At 45.8% G+C, this 18,652-nt stretch overlaps 1 protein-coding gene across 6 annotated transcripts in view; it reads right to left on the reverse strand.

Moving 5' to 3' along the window:
- LOC124551354 (echinoderm microtubule-associated protein-like 2) overlaps positions 1-18,652 on the reverse strand; it is a 666,787-nt gene that overhangs the window by 136,509 nt on the left and 511,626 nt on the right. For all 6 annotated transcript variants that reach the window (XM_047126385.1, XM_047126388.1, XM_047126384.1 and 3 more), the window contains exon 3: positions 6,234-6,479. In XM_047126385.1, coding sequence (XP_046982341.1) covers positions 6,234-6,479 — 246 coding nt within the window. The remainder of the gene's footprint in view (positions 1-6,233; positions 6,480-18,652) is intronic.

An 18,652-nucleotide genomic window follows, 5' to 3' on the forward strand; every position in this document is an offset into this window, starting at 1 on the left:
GTGAGTGGTGTCTGTTTTTTTTTTGACATGTCCGAAAGAAGAGACACCACTCATACAAGAATATTTGTGTTTCTTTGTATATTATTATTTGCTTTTATGCTGAAAATGTATTTATTTTATTGCAAACAGAAACTGAAAATTAAAATTACAGTAACTTTCAAAATTTTAGCCCTAAATATCAATCCGGTCATTAAGACACGAAAGAAAATATCTGTACACCTTTTGTATGAAAAGAAGCAGGGCTAAGTAACACAGACTGCAGGGTTCTTTTGGGCTTCATTGCACAGCTGCTGCTCTGTTTGCTGCTTGCTGCTTGCATAATACTTTGTGTCAGGACATTCCACTGTATTCCCACCTTCGTAAGTAGTAACCCATACCAGGAATATAGTTAGAGATATCACCCTCAATGCAAAATGACGCTAATTAATAACTGCTCTGAAGTATGCTGTTTTGAGGACCCTTCATTTGCAGGATCATTTATCGGATGCTTTGTACATATCCCTTGGCCTGTGTGCTTTTCACTGGAAACTTGTTTCTTCACACGTGTGAACCTAAGCTCGTTTGTTATGTTTTGCTTATTTGGCTGAACCAGCCGAAGAGGACATTTCATGCTAAATTATGCATATCATTTATTTAAAATGTTTTATTACGACCGAGCGAGGTGGCGCAGTGGTAAGCACACTGAACTCGCATTCTGGAGGACGACAGCTCAATCCCGCATACGGACATCCGGATTGAGGTTTTCCGTGATTTCCCTAAATCGCTTCAGGCAAATGCTGGGATGGTTCCTCTGAGAGGGCACAGCCGACGTCCTTCCCCTCCCTAAACCGATGGGGGCTAAACCTCAATGTTTGGTCCCTCCCCCGAATCAACCAACCAACCTTATTATGAATTTATTTTACTTGTTAAAAACGATTAGGTGACAGTATTGTACCTGGAGACTAATGTACCTGGGAACACGACGTTTCCTGATCACTGTTTCACACGCCACCTCCTACCCTCCGAACGCCCTCCCCCACCATGTACCCACCTCTTCCATCTGCCATCTCTATCCACCTCATCGTCCCACCTCTATCTGTCCATCTTCTCCTCGCCTCACTTTGCCTATCTCCACCACCCCTTTTCTCCAACCATATCTTCTTTTCCCTCCATCTTCCTTTTCCACCAGCCCACTTCCCCCCTCCCCCAACACCTTCCGTCTGCATCTGATTCCTGCATCTCCCCGTCTATCCCATGTCCGTCCATCTCATCCTCCCCCTCTCTCACTGAACATCTGCTCCTCGCTTAGGTCTCTCTCTCTCTCTCTCTCTCTCTCTCTCTCTCTCTCTCTCTCTCTCCCCCCCATCTCATCTGCCCTCTCTCTCTCTTTCCATTTCACTCTCCTCCACACTATTTTCTGTGCCCAGAGTCTCCATCTCATCTTCCACCTCCCTGTTCCTACCCTCCTCCCCACTCTCAGACTGCCGACCTCCTCCTAACTCTTTCCTCTGTCCATGTCATGCCCCCCTCTCTCACTCTTCATCTCCTTCCCCCTCTCTCTGTTCAGCCATGCAAGAAATGCAGATACTACGCACACCACATGGCTCTTCTCGTATCTTTCATTCTTCTCCTCCCCACTCACTTTGGTACCTAAGCCTCTACCCTCTCCCTGATTGTTCTCTCCTGCTCGTCTCTACATACTGCCCTTCCTCCCTTCTCTCCTCTATCCATGCCCTCCAGCCCCTCTCTCTGTCCATCCCATCTGTCCATCTTACTCCAAGGCCCAGCCCACCCACATGTGTAGCTGCTACACAACAGGTTGAGCAGGCAGTGTGATACTACATCCCAAAACACACCTGTCGTCCTGGGCAGCCTACAAGTCAGGTGTTGGAAAACTGCTTCTTGCCCCTGACATGTAGGTTGCACTGCAAAAAATTTATGTTTGCACATATACTCATCCTAATGATGCTAGGTCGTTAGAAATATCACAGCACTGATACTCATGAAGCTTCATATAAATATTAAAGCTATTTGGAGGATTTTATTAATTCTTCACTTACAAAGTTTTATGGTGGCTAAAAGTCTATATATTTTAAAATCTAGCTACATAATATGTGCCCACCCAGCTAGCCACGCAGTCTAACGCACTGCTTCCTGAGCGGGAATCCATGCCAGTCCCCGACACGAATCCACCTGGTGGATTAGTATCTAGGTCTGGTGTGCCAGCCAGTCTGTGGACGGTTTTCCATCTACCTCTGCGAGTGTGGGCTGGTTCACCTTATTCCACCTCAGTTACACTGTGTTAGTGATTGCTGCGCAAACACCATTTCCACATATGTGTACACCATAATATTTTCTACCAACCCTACATTTGGGGTTACACTTGTCTGGGATAAGATGTATATTGGGGGGGGGGGGGGGGGCGTGTCCGCTGGGGGCTGAACCACACAATAACCCACAACACTGTCCTAGTATGATCCTACCAGACTTTCATTTGTTTCCCTAATTAAAGGAACGACTCAGTGGAAAACGTTTTGATACAGCTGATGAAACTTGTAGTGAGGTGGTCTGAGCTATCAAGCAGCTCAACTATGAAGTTGCTGTATCCGAAATACAGAAGATGGAAAACGTTGGGGCCTGTGATAAGCAAGAATGGAGATTATAGCCCGAGATGACAGAAATCACGGTAGTATCGAGTATGCAAGGGCAGTGTAGTGGTGGAGATACCACTTGTAGTCGGCTGATTGATATGAAAAGGTTTCCGGAGTGATCATGGACGAATGACGCAAATTAACAAATATTGAACGTGGAACACATTCCATTTCGAAATCGTTAGAGAATTCGATATTCAGAGATCCGCAGTGTCAAGAATACCAAATTTCAGCCATTACCTCTCACCAAGGACAAGGCAGTGGCCGATGACCTTCACTTAACGACCGAGAGAGCGTCCTTTGTGTAGAGTTGTCAGTGTTAACAGACAAGCAACACTGCGTGAAGTAACACTAGAAATCAATGTGGGAGGTAGGATGGACCCGTTAGGACAATGCGGCGATATCTGGCGTTAACGTGCTACGGAAGGTGACGATCGATGTGAGTGTCTTCGCTAAGAGTACGACATCACCTGCAGCGCCTTCCTGGGCCCGTGACCATATCGGTCGGACCCTAGACGACTATTAAACTGTGGCCTGGTCAGATGAGTCCCCATTTCAGTTGGTAAGAGCTGATGTACGGGTTCGAGTGTGGTGCAGACCCCATGAAGCTATGGACGCAAGTTTTCAACAAGGGACTACGCAATCTGGTGATGGCTCCATAATGGACTGGATCCTTTGCTCCAATTAAAGCAATCAATGACTGATACGTTCGCCCGCTTGGAGAAGATTTGCAGCCATACTTAGACTTCATGTTCCAAAAACAAATGTCATTGGGCCACAATTGTCCGCAAATTGTTTGTAGAACATATTGAAAAATTCGACATCTACATCTACATCTATACTCCGCGAGCCACCTTACGGTGTGTGGCGGAGGGTACTTATTGTACCACTATCTGATCCCCCCTTCCCTGTTCCATTCACGAATTGTGCGTGGGAAGAACGACTGCTTGTAAGTCTCCGTATTTGCTCTAATTTCTCGGATCTTTTCGTTGTGATCATTACGCGAGATATATGTGGGCGGTAGTAATATGTTGCCCATCTCTTCCCGGAATGTGCTCTCTCGTAATTTCGATAATAAACCTCTCCGTATTGCGTAACGCCTTTCTTGAAGTGTCCGCCACTGGAGCTTGTTCAGCATCTCCGTAACGCTCTCGCGCTGACTAAATGTCCCCATGACGAATCGCGCTGCTTTTCGCTGGATCATGTCTATCTCTTCTATTAATCCAACCTGGTAAGGGTCCCATACTGATGAGCAATACTCAAGAATCGGACGAACAAGCGCTTTGTAAGCTACTTCTTTCGTCGATGAGTCACATTTTCTTAGAATTCTTCCTATGAATCTCAACCTGGCGCCTGCTTTTCACACTATTTGTTTTATGTGATCATTCCACTTCAGATCGCTCCGGATAGTAACTCCTAAGTATTTTACGGTCGTTACCGCTTCCAATGATTTACCACCTATGGCATAATCGTACTGGAATGGATTTCTGCCCCTATGTATGCGCATTATATTACATTTATCTACGTTTAGGGAAAGCTGCCAGCTGTCGCACCATGCATTAATCCTCTGCAGGTCCTCCTGGAGTACGTACGAGTCTTCTGATGTTGCTACTTTCTTGTAGACAACCGTGTCATCTGCAAATAGCCTCACGGAGCTACCGATGTTGTCAACTAAGTCATTTATGTATATTGTAGACAATAAAGGTCCTATCACGCTTCCCTGCGGTACTCCCGAAATTACCTCTACATCTGCAGATTTTGAACCGTTAAGAATGACATGTTGTGTTCTTTCTTCTAGGAAATCATTCATGTGAATGATCTCGCTACCCAAATCACCTGACATGAATCCTCTCGAATACGCTATGTGATCAAAAGTACCCGGACACCTCCAAAAACATGTTTTCCATATTAGGTGCATTGTGCTGCCACGTACTGTCAGGTACTCCATATCAGCGACCTCAGTAGTCATTAGACATCGCGAGAGAGGAGAATGGGGTGCTCCATGGAACTCACGGACTTCGAACATGGTCACGTGATTGGGTGTCACTTGTGTCTTATGTCTGTACGGGAGATTTCCACACTCCTAAACATCCCTAGATCCACTGTTTCCGATGTGATAGTGAAGTGGAAACGTGAAGGGACATGTACAGCACAAAAGCATACAGGCCAACTTCGTCTCTTGACGGCAGAGACCACCGACAGTTGAAGAGGGTCGTAATGTGTAATAGGCAGACATCTATCCAGACCATCTCACAGGAATTCCGAACTGCATCAGAATCCACTGCAAGTACTATGACAATTAGGCGGGAGGCGAGAAAACGGATTTCATGGCCCAGCGGCTGCTTAAAAGCCACACATCACGCCGGTAAATGTTCAAATGGCTCTAAAGACTATGGAACTTAACAGCTGAGATCATCAGTTCCCTACTCTTAGAACTACTGAAACCTAATTATCCTAAGGACATCACACACATCAATGCCCGAGGTAGGAATCTAATCTGCGACCGTAGCAGCAGCGCGGTTCAGGACTGAAGCGCCTAGAACCACTCGGCCACAGCTGTCGGTCGATAAATGTTAAACGACGCCTCGCTTGGTGTAAGTAGCGTAAACATTGGACGATTGAACACTGGCGAAACGTTGTGTGGAGTGACGTATCGCGGTACACAATGTGGCGATCCGATGGAAGGGTGTGGGTATAGCGAATGCCCGCTGAACGTTCTCTGCCATCGTGTGTAGTGCGAACAGTAAAATTCGGAGGAGGTGGTGTTATGGTGCGGTCGTGTTTTTCATGGAGGGGGCTTGCACCCCTTGTTGTTTTTCGTGGTACTATATCAGCACAGGCCTACATTGTTTCCCATTGTTGAGGAGCAATTCGGGGATGGTGATTGAATCTTTCGACACGATCAATCACCTGCTCATAATGCACGGCCTGTGGCGGAGTGGTTACACGACAATAACATCCCTATAATGGAGTGGCCTGCACAGAGTCCTGACGTGAATCCTATAGAACATCTTTGGGATGTTTTGGAACGCCGACTTCCTGTCTGTCTTCACAGACCGACATCGATACTTCTCCTCAGTGCAGCACTCCGTGAAGAATGGGCTGCCGTTCCCCAAGAAACCTTTCCAGCACCTGATTGAACGTATGCCTGCGAGAGTGGAAGCTGTCATTAAAGCTTGGTGGGCCAGCACCATATTGAATTCCAGCATTACCAATGGAGAGCGTCTCGAACTTTTAAGTCATTTTTCAGCCAGGTGTATGGTTACTTTTGATCACATTGTGTATTTATGGGACGTAAAAAATCCTGCACCGGCAACAATTTCGCAATTATGGACGGCTCAATATTTCTGCAGGGGACTTCCAACGAGTTACTGGGTCCAGGCTATGTCAAGGTACGCCGTGCGAAAGGAGGACCCAGATGATATTAGGAGGAATCCCATGACTTATCACCTCTGTTATTGGAGACATGTAAAAGTAGTTTGTAAATATAATTATTTTCCTTCGGTTCCATCTTAGACATCGTAGAACTTTTGAAATGACCGTCGTATTTAGCAACTGCGAAACACTGGCAAGTTGGCTAGTAAATAAATAATGGAGACTCACCGCGCACGCCGTTCCTGGTGAGTGTGCCGTGGTGCTGTTGGCTGCCGCTGGAGGAGGTGGTGGTGATGGCCGGCGAGGCAGCGGGTGCAGGCTGGCCAGTGCGGGCCTCCAGGGCTGCCAACCTGCGCAGCGCGTCCGCCAGCGTGGCCCGCAGGCAGACCAGTTCGTCCGCCTGCGACAGCGCGCGTCGCTCCAGCTGCGAGACGCGCTCTCGCAGTGACTCGCCGTCCGCCTCCATCATATCGCCTGCAACACACAACAGCAACGCTGCAGTACACTACACACCTCTTACGTCACAACATAGCACAGCCTCGTCTCCTCATCACATTCACTATTTTTTTCGGAGTGAAAGACATCAGTGGATAGGTATTTCAATTGTCGTAGTCAGAAAAAACTATATTAAATGGTTCAAATGGCTCTGAGCACTATGGGACTCAACATCTGAGGTCATCAGTCCCCTAGAACTTAGAACTACTTAAACCTAACTACCCTAAGGACATCACACACATCCATGACCGAGGCAGGATTCGAACCTGCGACCGTAGCGGTCGCGCGGTTCCAGACTGTAGCGCCTAGTACTCCGGCCAGCAACTATATTAAACAAAACATTTCCTGCCGTTTACTTTTCCAACACGAGGAGGATAGAACGTACAGTGTTATTCATAACGACAAGGCGTATGTGAAGAAAATAATATATCTCATTTTTCACCTAGCAAAGGTTTATTTTTTTCAAACAACAATATTGTCGCCTTTGAAGCAGTTCCCTTCGGCAGTTATACACTGCTGTACACTGGCCTACTCTTGGTAGTAGGCTCCAACTGGTACAGCCTTTTAAAATGTCAGTCTTTTGAAAGTTTGCCAGAGTTCCAAAATGACGTCCTTGTAAGACTTTTTCACTTTCGAGAAAGGAAGAAAGTGACACGGACTCAGATCAGGTAAATATGGGAGCTGTGGAACAACAGAAATGCCTTTTGAGATAAAAAATTCGCCGGCAGCTGTGGCCGAGCGGTTCTAGGAATTTCAGTTCGGAACCACGCACCTGCTGCGGTCGCAGGTTCGAATCCTGCCTCGGGCATTGATGTATCCAATGTCTTAGATTATTTAGTTTTTAGTAGTTCTAAGTCTAGAGGACTGATGACCTCAGATGTTAAGTGCCATAGTGCTTAGAGCCATCACAAATTCCATGATGGGAGTGACCGTGTGACATGGGGCATTGTCACGATGCTGAACCCACATGCCTGCACTGTCTGGTCTCACTCGAGTCAACCTTCTCTTGACCCTTTCAGCGAAATATTTGTAGAACACTCAGTTTTTCCTGGAGGAAAAATCTCTCAAGAACACGCATACATTCGACGTGTGAGTTGATTGCTTTGTGGGGCGCTCAACTGCACAGTCATCTGCGCCTGTACAAAGTCCCAGTTTGTTCCACAGTCCAATCCAATCTGTGCCACAGTCCAATTTCCCCCACAGTCCAATTTCCCCCACAGTCCAATTTCCCCCACAGTCCAATTTCCCCCACAGTCCAATTTCCCCCACAGTCCAATTTCCCCCACAGTCCAATTTCCCCCACAGTCCAATTTCCCCCACAGTCCAATTTCCCCCACAGTCCAATTTCCCCCACAGTCCAATTTCCCCCACAGTCCAATTTCCCCCACAGTCCAATTTCCCCCACAGTCCAATTTCCCCCACAGTCCAATTTCCCCCACAGTCCAATTTCCCCCACAGTCCAATTTCCCCCACAGTCCAATTTCCCCCACAGTCCAATTTCCCCCACAGTCCAATTTCCCCCACAGTCCAATTTCCCCCACAGTCCAATTTCCCCCACAGTCCAATTTCCCCCACAGTCCAATTTCCCCCACAGTCCAATTTCCCCCACAGTCCAATTTCCCCCACAGTCCAATTTCCCCCACAGTCCAATTTCCCCCACAGTCCAATTTCCCCCACAGTCCAATTTCCCCCACAGTCCAATTTCCCCCACAGTCCAATTTCCCCCACAGTCCAATTTCCCCCACAGTCCAATTTCCCCCACAGTCCAATTTCCCCCACAGTCCAATTTCCCCCACAGTCCAATTTCCCCCACAGTCCAATTTCCCCCACAGTCCAATTTCCCCCACAGTCCAATTTCCCCCACAGTCCAATTTCCCCCACAGTCCAATTTCCCCCACAGTCCAATTTCCCCCACAGTCCAATTTCCCCCACAGTCCAATTTCCCCCACAGTCCAATTTCCCCCACAGTCCAATTTCCCCCACAGTCCAATTTCCCCCACAGTCCAATTTCCCCCACAGTCCAATTTCCCCCACAGTCCAATTTCCCCCACAGTCCAATTTCCCCCACAGTCCAATTTCCCCCACAGTCCAATTTCCCCCACAGTCCAATTTCCCCCACAGTCCAATTTCCCCCACAGTCCAATTTCCCCCACAGTCCAATTTCCCCCACAGTCCAATTTCCCCCACAGTCCAATTTCCCCCACAGTCCAATTTCCCCCACAGTCCAATTTCCCCCACAGTCCAATTTCCCCCACAGTCCAATTTCCCCCACAGTCCAATTTCCCCCACAGTCCAATTTCCCCCACAGTCCAATTTCCCCCACAGTCCAATTTCCCCCACAGTCCAATTTCCCCCACAGTCCAATTTCTCCCACAGTCCAATTTCTCCCACAGTCCAATTTCTCCCACAGTCCAATATAGTCACTGTCACAAATCATGATGATGATGAAATGATGAAGACAACACAAACACCCAGTCCCCGGGCAGAGAAAATCCCCAACCCAGCCGGAAATCGAACCCAGCATGCTGTGATCCAGAGGGAGCAACGCTATCCACTAGACCACAAGCTGCGGACTCTACGTTTTCGTTGAGTTTTGAAGTTGAAGGTCTCGTTGAGCGCGGTTCATCTTCAACGTTTTCTCGACCTTTCAAAAATGATCTGTGCCAGCGAAAAACTTGTGCTCTTGATAAGAAATGTTCCCCACAGCTCTGTTTTAACTTCTGAGAGGTCACACTCGCGGATTCCCCAAGGTTAGTGCAAAATTTGATGACATAATGTTGCTCTAAATTCCGCTGTTCCATTTTCGTAGGACACAACGTAAACACAAATTCACTAACGGCGCTCTCAGATGTCACATGATTGCTGTACGGAGCTGAAACTCTGACTGGACAGCCGGAAGGGATGAACCCACCAGTTTACAAAACTAGAACAACACAGCTTTGCCATATCGCTTGCAGCATTGTCTGTTTCACTACATTTCTCACACGCCCTGCACGTATAAAAAATAAACTAATAAGAGATCGTACTGATGCATCATTTTACACAAAACAAGTCACAACGTTGTTGCAGAAGCAACGAGAAAAAAGCATGCCAAATTTAAAAGAACGTAAAAACCGCCAAAACTGGCGAAGTATTAGAGAAGCTTGAAGTTTAGCGCAAACTTCAATGTGAGATGCTTTTAATAGTTTCCACAACGGAACTCTGTCTCGAAATCTGGCAGAAAACCCAAACAGAATATAGTCGTATATGAAATACACCACTAGCAATCAATAACTTCACTGACAGACAGCAATGACGTTGTCATCAATGACAGGGCCACTAAAGCGGAGTTACTACACACAGTATCCGAAATTCCTTCACCAAAGAAGATGAAGTAAACATTCCACAATTCGAATCAAGAACAATTGCTCCCATTAGTAACTTAGAAGCAGACATCCTCGGCGTAGCGAACCAGCTTAAATAATTTAATAAAGGCAAGGCCTCCGGTCCAGACAGCATACCAGTCAGGTTCCTTTCAGAGTATGCTGATATTGTCACGTAGAAGAAGGTGTAATTAGATGAATGACGAACACGAACTTCACTTGACGAAGGTTTATTCAGCACTTGCACATAGAAGAACGCGGAGCGAACTGCCTCCAGCCAGAACACATACGGTATATACAAAGTGGTCCACTGATCGTGAGCGGGCCAAATTTCTCACGAAATAAGCGTCAAACTAAAAAATACAAAGGACGAAACTCGTCTAGATGTAGCAGGCTTGTTGGTAGCTTTCTTCCGTGAGCTGGCTGTAAGCAGCTTCTCACTTTCCTCCATCATGGTACACCTCACTTCCCACTTTCGGTAAACACGGCTTCACTTTATAAATTTCAGCGAATTCCTCAGTTGACACCTGCGTAAAGAATCCGGTTCCGATTCTTCTCAGGAAGTGTCAGCCAAGGTTGCATATTTTGGCGCGCGGACACGCCTGTACTGGCAGACCGGAACTTAGGTGCAGTCGTAAATGTGATCTTTTAAGCCCGTTGCAGCTGCGAGCGATTCTCCGCGGCCCAGACCTTCAGCCCGTCCGCCACGTGTGGAGTCGGCGGCCAGACCATCGCGTGCGCACAACCGCTCTGTCCGTGCCTCACGCCACCTGGCTCTAGTCCTAGCTGTTCAGCTGTTCCCCCCCGTAATTGCTCGGGTCGTGGTCTGCTCTAATATGACCACAGTTGCTCCGACTGCTGCGTCCTCTCACACCGTACGGTGCCTCAGGGCTCGCTACCAGGGCCGCGTCGATGCCTTGCATGACAACACTGTTTGCACTAGGGCAGCGCGGTATCTAACCTGACAACTACGATACGACGTGCGTCCAGAATGTACAGGGTGTCGCCGGCCGGAGTGGCCGAGCGGTTCTAGGCGCTTCAGTCTGGAACTGCGCGACCGCTACGGTCGCAGGTTCGAATCCTGCCTCGGGCATGGATGTGTGTGATGTCCTTAGGTTAGTTAGGTTTAAGTAGTTGTAAGTTCATGGGGACTGATGACCTCAGAAGTTAAGTCCCACAGTGCTCAGAGCCATTTGAACCATTTACAGGGTGTCCCGAAAGTAAAGATTCTTTTTCATGAAAACAATGCAATCAACTGAGGCGCTGAGAACTGTAAGGGCCAAAAAGGCGCTGAGAACTGTAAGGGCGGAAAGGCACTGTCATCGATTTTGAGATTGTAGCATGTATGCATGCCCCCGGCATCTGTTGATCTTGCGACAAACCACCTTTTCAGTGCTGAGTCCCTACGCTTGCTATAGAAACATTTGCAGAAAGCTGTCTCTCTCATTTCCAATAGGAATGCAAAGCACAAATTTTTCATTCGTGTAGGAACGCTCACTGGTTACACTGATGCCATTTCTTCACAAATCGCTAATAAAGGCAAGGCCTCCGGTCCAGACTGTATACCACTCAGGTTCCTCTCAGAGTATGCTGATAAAATAGCTCCATATTTAGCAATTATAAACAACCACTCGCTCACAGAATGATACGTACCTAAAGACTGGAAAATTGCTCAAGTCACACCAATACCCAAAAAGGGAAGTAGGAGTAATGCGCTGAATTACAGACCCATATCACTAACCGATTATCAGTAGGGTTTTGGACCAGATACTGTGTTCGGACATCATAAATTACCTTGAAAAAATACCATTTATTTACACACAGTCAGCACGGATTCAGAAAATATCGTTCTTTTCAAATACGACTAGGTCTTTACACTCACGAAGTAATGAACGCTATCGACAGGGGACGTCAAATTGATTCCATATTTTTAGATTTCCAGAATGCTTTCGACACCATTCCTGACAAGCGTCTTCTAACCAAACTGCGTGCCTACGGAGTATCGCCTCAGTTGTGCGACTGGGTTCGTGATTTCCTGTCAGAAAGGTCACAGTTCGTACTAATGGACGGAAAGTCATCGAGTAAAACAGAAGTAATATCCGGCGTTCCCCAGGGAAGTGTTATAGGCCCTCCGTTGTTCCTGATCTACATTAACGACATAGGAGACAATCTGAGTAGTCGTCTTACATTGTTTACGGATGATGCTGTCATTTACCGCCTTCTAAAGTCATCAGAGGATCAAATCGAACTGCGAAATGATTTAGATAAGATATATGTATGGTGCGAAAAGTGGCAATTGACTCTGCATAAGGAAAAGTGTGAACTTATTCACATGAGTACTAAAATAAATCAGCTAAATTTCGATTACGCGGTAAGTCACGCAAATCTGAAGGCTGTAAATTGGACTAAATACTTAGGGATTACAATTACAAATAACCTAAATTGGAACGACCACATAGATAATATTGTGGGCAGAGCAAACCAAAGACTGCGATTCATTGGCAGAACATTTAGAAGGTGCAACAGGTCTACTAAAGAGACTGCTTACACCACGCTTGTCCGCCCTATTCTGGAGTACTGCTGTGCGGTGTGGGATCCGCATCAGGTGGGACTGACGGATGACATCGAAAAAGTACAAAGAAGGGCAGCTCGTTTTGTATTGTCGCGAAATAGAGGAGTGTGTCACAGACATGATACGTGAATTGGAGCGGCTATCATTAAAACAAAGGCGTTTTTCGTTGCAATGGGATCTTCTCGCGAAATTTCAATCACCAGTTTTCTCCTCCGATTGCGAAAACATTCTGTTGGCACCCACCTACATAGGGATATATGATCATCACGATAAAATAAGAGAAATCAGGGCTCGCACAGAAAAATTTAAGTGCTCGTTTTTCCCGTTTTGCGTTAGAGAGTGGAACGGAGAGAGACGGCTTGAAGGTGGTTCATTGAACCTTCTGCCAGGCACTTCATTGTGAATAGCAGAGTAATCGCGTAGATGTAAACAAAATCTGGAAGGTCCATCGTTTCAGCATTCAAGTCTATAAAATGGACGGTGAGTATTTCAGAGCCCCACAACCAAACTAAAAGTTGATATTCGTGGACGTACATGTCAGAAATTTTACAATGATCAAGTTTTCAGCAGATTACCATGAAGTTCTTGTTTAAAGTAACATGTTCTTCATTGGAGTGGTGGGAGGCCACCATTTTCTTCAAGTTACTTCTGGGAGATCACAGTTATTTCCTCGCAGTCTGTACACGCCTTGCATAATCTAGTGCCCAAATACTTAGGGAAATATCCAGCTTGAATCACACAGATATAACGAACTACTAGATTTCGTAACTGATCTCAGTAGCCAGTTAGAACTGAGCCCCAAGGTACAGACTGTGCTTAATGTAAACGAGGTCCATGAAGTGTTGAGATAGGTCATAAACTAACCAGCCAGAACTTTATAACCACTGCCCACCATGACGTTGGATGCCGCCTGCTGGCATTGTGGGCAAGTGATACGGTAACAAAAGAATATACGCGGAACAGACACGGCCGGCTAGCTACAGTCTGGAACCGCGCGACCGCTACGATCGCAGGTTCGAATCCTGCCTCGGGCATGGATGTGTGTGATGTCCTTAGGTTAGTTAGGTTTAAGTAGTTCTTAGTTCTAGGGGACTGATGACCTGAGAAGTTAAGTCCCATAGTGCTCAGAGCCATTTGAACCATTTTGAACAGACACGGACGGGGATCACCCTGGCGAATATCGACTGAGAATGGAGGAAACCTACTGAGATATGCGACTTTGACAAAGAGCGAATTATTATTACGCACAGTCTGTGAACGAGTATCTCGAAAATGGCGAAGATGATCGAATGGTCAAGTGCTGCTGTGTCAAATGGTCAAGTCCTATTGTCGTGAGCATCTATGGAAAGAGGTAGGGGGACAGTGAAACCATCACTAGGCGCTGGTGGTTGGATGTCCACCACTCTTCACAGAACGTGGGGTTCGGAGACTTGTCTGCTCTGTAAACTAGGATAGTGATCTGTGGCATCTCTGCCAGAAAAGGACAATGTTGGTGCACGCAAAAGTGACCGAGCGAGGTGGCGTAGTGGTTAGCACATTGGACTCGCATTCGGGAGGACAACGGTTCAATCTCGCGTCCGACCATCCTGATTTAGATTATCCGTGATTTTCCTAAATCGCTCCAGGCAAATGCCGGGATGGTTGCTTTGAAAGGGCACGGCCGACTTCCTTCCCCGTCCTTCCTTAATCCGATGACCTCACAGTTTGGTCTCTTCCCCCAAACAACCCAATCCCAACTCCACATACAAGTGTTTCGCAGCACACCGTTCATCGTACATTGTTGAACATGGAGCTAGACAGCTGAGCACCGCTCATGTGTTGACCCAACGACATCATCCGTTACGATTGCATTAGGAACGGGACCATCGGGATTCGACCATCGATCAGTGGAAACGTGTCGGCTCTTCGGGTGAATCACATTTTTGCTTTAATAGGCCGCTGATCGTCTCCACGAACGCCGTCATCGAGGTAAATGGAAATGTCGTGTGGCTAGGGCCTCCCGTCGGGTAGACCGTTCGCCTGGTGCAGATCTTTCGATTTGACGCCACTTCGGCGACCTGCGCGTCGATGGGGATGAAATGATGATGATTAGGACAACACAACACCCAGTCCCTGAGCGGAGAAAATCTCCGACCCAGCCGGGAATCGAACCCGGGCCCTTAGGATTGACAGTCTGTCACGCTGACCACTCAGCTACCGGGGCGGACATGTCATCGAGGTGAACGGCGGCTCGAAACGTGCAACGCGCCACTGGCGGGAGCAGTATTCTGCTAAGGGAGACGTTCTCCTGTGCTTGCATGGGGCCTGTGGTAGTAATCGAAGACACGCTGACAGCTGCGAAACACCTGCGTCCTTCAATGCTTGATGTCTTCCCCGACGGCGGCGTCGTCTTTCAGCAGTATAACTGTCCGCGTCTCGGAGCCAGGACCGTGCTACGTTGGTCTGGTGAGCATATAGTGAACTCACGATAACGTCTCGTCGTCCAAGTTCGCCTGATGTAAATCCTAAAGAATCCATCTGGGTCGCTATCGGGTACCATCACCGCGTACGCAAGATCAGCGGCCCGTTATTTATGCGAATTAAATTACTGTGCGTAGACCTCCACAAATCTACCAACAAAATGTCGGCTCCCTGACACGTACAATTGTGATGTTTTTCGTTCCAAAGACGGACAAAGAGACTATTAAGCAGGTGGTCATAATGTTTTGGCGTATCAGTGTATCTGTTCTTCGTGTTATGATCCTAGTTTCACATAAATTACAAACAACACAATAGTCAGACACTATTGATACTAGCCTAGATATGAACATTTTGCGAATTACCATTAATAATAAAAAATCCTAAATATTAATTATCACAAGCCAACGCAAATTTTTTTTGAAAAACTTTTTTTTTTTTACTTTGATAGCTGATCTTTATAGATTTTTATGAGCTGAATCCAAATCTAGTCTTAGTTTTTTTGTATCACCCATAATTTTCGAGCAATATGATTTTTATTATATAGTGTAAAAATCCTATGCTATACAGTAAACGGGGAATTTAATGGAAGGCTTAGTTACAACATAAGCATGATTTGTATTTACAGAAAGCTACTTAAACCAATGATATGTTTTAACAGAGGTTTTACTTGTCAGCTGGAATTGGTTTGTATTTTTTTTTCTTTTTTTTTTTTTTTTTGCTTCTTGTGTAGCTTTTTCTACGATGAGGCGCTTGCTGAACTTCTCGATTCAGTGACCAACATTAGTCCCCCCCATCATGTTGGCGTTCCAGCAGCCCTGGTAGCGTTTTTCTATCACTAGTTTTGGATAAATCAATAAGCAGCCTACAGTCTTCCTTTTTATATTCAATACCAAAGTCATTCATCAGACTGGGAATGTTTGAGCAGTACACTAAATCACATTCTTGTTGAAAAAACTTGGAAAATTGCTGCTCTCTCTTTCTATACATGTATATGCTGGTTCCAACTGCAAATAAGTTCTTTTCTTTTAATTTAGAACCAAGCAATTCAGCTTTTTCTTTCGTTAAGCCCAGATCCCTAACCAAACCGTTAAGCTCGGTGTGAATAAAGAATTTGGGCTCCAGACTTTCCGTGTCAGAATGGAATTCATCATCATCTGGTTCATCTAAATCACATTGTACACCAGAATATACTTCTGCTGGAATAGAATTTAAATCATCTGGTGGTTCAGGAACCGGAAAATCTACGCCAATGCCGTACTGGTCGGATGGCGGACGGAAGGTTAGGTTAGCTTATTTCCTTCTTGTTTTTCGATTTATGACCAGTAATATCAACACTGAAAAAGTAGCAATCATCAGAATGGTTTCTTGGCTGCCTCCATATCATAGGAACAGCAAATCTAAAGGCTGTTTTCTCCTTTTTGGACCATTTTCTCAGATCTTCAGCACACACATAACGTAGGTTATGCGGCGCCCAAGATTTATCATCACCACCAGGTTTAGATCCAAAATATGATAGATAAGCCTTTTTCACAAAGTCTGTAATGTATCTTCGGTGTTTTTTAATCACAAATATAACAAAAACTGTCAGCAACGATTAGACATTGTACTCAGCACATGTGCAGGAAATGGGAAAGTGAGGTCAGGTTGACAGTAACACCACGTCTATCTATCGCTTGAGCCGTGTCCCGTAGTTACACAGGGTCAGCCATCGTTAATCGGATTTGGCATGTTAATGTTTAAGGGGTGGCCGGATGCCCTTCCTGCCGCCACCCCGTGCCCCCCCCCCCCCCCATCCCCTCCCGGGACGGAATGAGTGCACCCCAACTGCCTGCGACTAGTGTAATCCATGGAATATGCGAATGTGTTCAGATGTCTGCGAGCCGTGTAACTGAGGCGGAACAGGGGGATCAGCCCGGTATTCACCTAGCGGGATGTGGAAAACCACCAAAAAACCACATCCAGGCTGGCCAGCACATCGGCCCTCGTCGTTAATCCTCCGGGCAGATTCGATCCGGGGCCGGCGCGCCTACCCCAGTCCAGGCTACTCTGTCGGGTCATTGACAGTAACACCATGAGTTAACATAAAAATAGAATCGACCTTTTTTGCCAGGATATGTTTTACAGCAGTGTTACCAACGTCGTCTACATTCATTACACCTCCTTTTTAAATTATTTTAACTATATAAAAGCTGTTAAATTCTTTACAAGAATCGCATGATTTAATAAATTTAACTGAAAAATGTGAAGACATGCTGGGTTTTTCAAGTATCATACTTGGATTTCCCACCCTAAAAAACATAAGAATAAGGTATTTTTCAGCAGTTTTTCCATCGTTGGCCTGTGTTACAATTTCAGAACATGAAATGACACATTTTTTAATAGGGCGTATAGAATGTTAGGACTTCGGTGTAAAAAAAAAGGCAAACCTATGAGCGGGAGGTTTGCGTACAAATTTGATCTTTATTTTTTTCTAAACTTTGTTCTTTACGCTCTTACGGTTCTCAGTGCCTCAATTTTTCTTTCGCAGGTCTCTAATACGCTCTTTGTCGAAGAAACAATAGCCACTGATTCCTGGAAACCAGGCGGTGAAGCATAGGGGCTGTTCGAGGTGTACCGTCGAAGACACAGAGAAGAGCCGCCACAATTAGGCTTCTGAGGAGAGCCCTGGACGACTATCAACATCTGACGATACAGTCCGGAACATGGAGCCCACGCGCTTCCCTTCGTCGGCAGAGCCCTGAGCTGAACATTGCGTCATCCACCATCTGGCGTACTCTTAGCTTCACACCGAAGAAGACGGCATATCGCGTTCAGGTAGAGCATCACCCCAAGAAGGGAGATTATTCCGCCCTTTGTGGAAATGTGTCCTGACTAGGAGTTGAGCTCTACCAAAAACGCGGTTAGATAGTTTTGGTACACTACATAAATGACGCAATAAACGGCAGGATTACCTGTAATGTTGGTAGAATTGATATAGGGAAAGAAACATAAATGAATGTTTAAGACAGAAAATGGAAACCGACGACTTCCCTTTGCGTTTTTGTTTGTGTGTTTGTTTGTTTGTTTTACACATAATTAGAAGCACACATCATTCAGTGTTCGTTCATTATGAATTTATATCCTTACAGAACATAAATTGCATTTTATAAGTAATAAAAATTATCTAATTGGATAACTTCTGCGCTTTCATGTAACCAAAGCAGTTACTTTCGATGCAAGTACAGTTTACACACACAAACAAACTTAATTATTTCTGCAAATTAGACAAAGATAATGGGTTTCAAAGGAAAGAAGCCAATCAGACCGAAAATAACAAATCAGAAAATTTTAGACCATGTGTCTCACTCCAACTATCTAGAATGAGACATTTATAATTATGATGAAAAGAGGGATAGTAAATATTAACTTATCTGGGAAAGAATTGGAAGAACTTTGGGAAGAAAAGTAAGAAAAAGAAACACAAATGAAATTCCACAAGCTATTGTTGTACCTCCTCTTGTATATGGTTCCGAATCATGCATAGCAACAAAAAAAGAAAAACCACTTATACAAGCAGCAGAGATGAAGCTCAGAAGACGATGGTTCAAACCCTTAGGTTTTCCGTCATTTCCCTAAATCGCTCCGTGCAAATGCCGGGATTGTTCCTTTCAAAAGCTACGGCCGATTTCCTTCCCCATCCTTGAAAAAATCCGATCCTGTGATTCTTTTCTAATGACCTCGACGTCGACATGACGTTAAGCCCAACCTACCTTCCTCCC

This window comes from Schistocerca americana, chromosome 9 (assembly GCF_021461395.2).
Source record: "Schistocerca americana isolate TAMUIC-IGC-003095 chromosome 9, iqSchAmer2.1, whole genome shotgun sequence".
NCBI classification, from domain to species: Eukaryota; Metazoa; Arthropoda; class Insecta; order Orthoptera; family Acrididae; genus Schistocerca; species Schistocerca americana.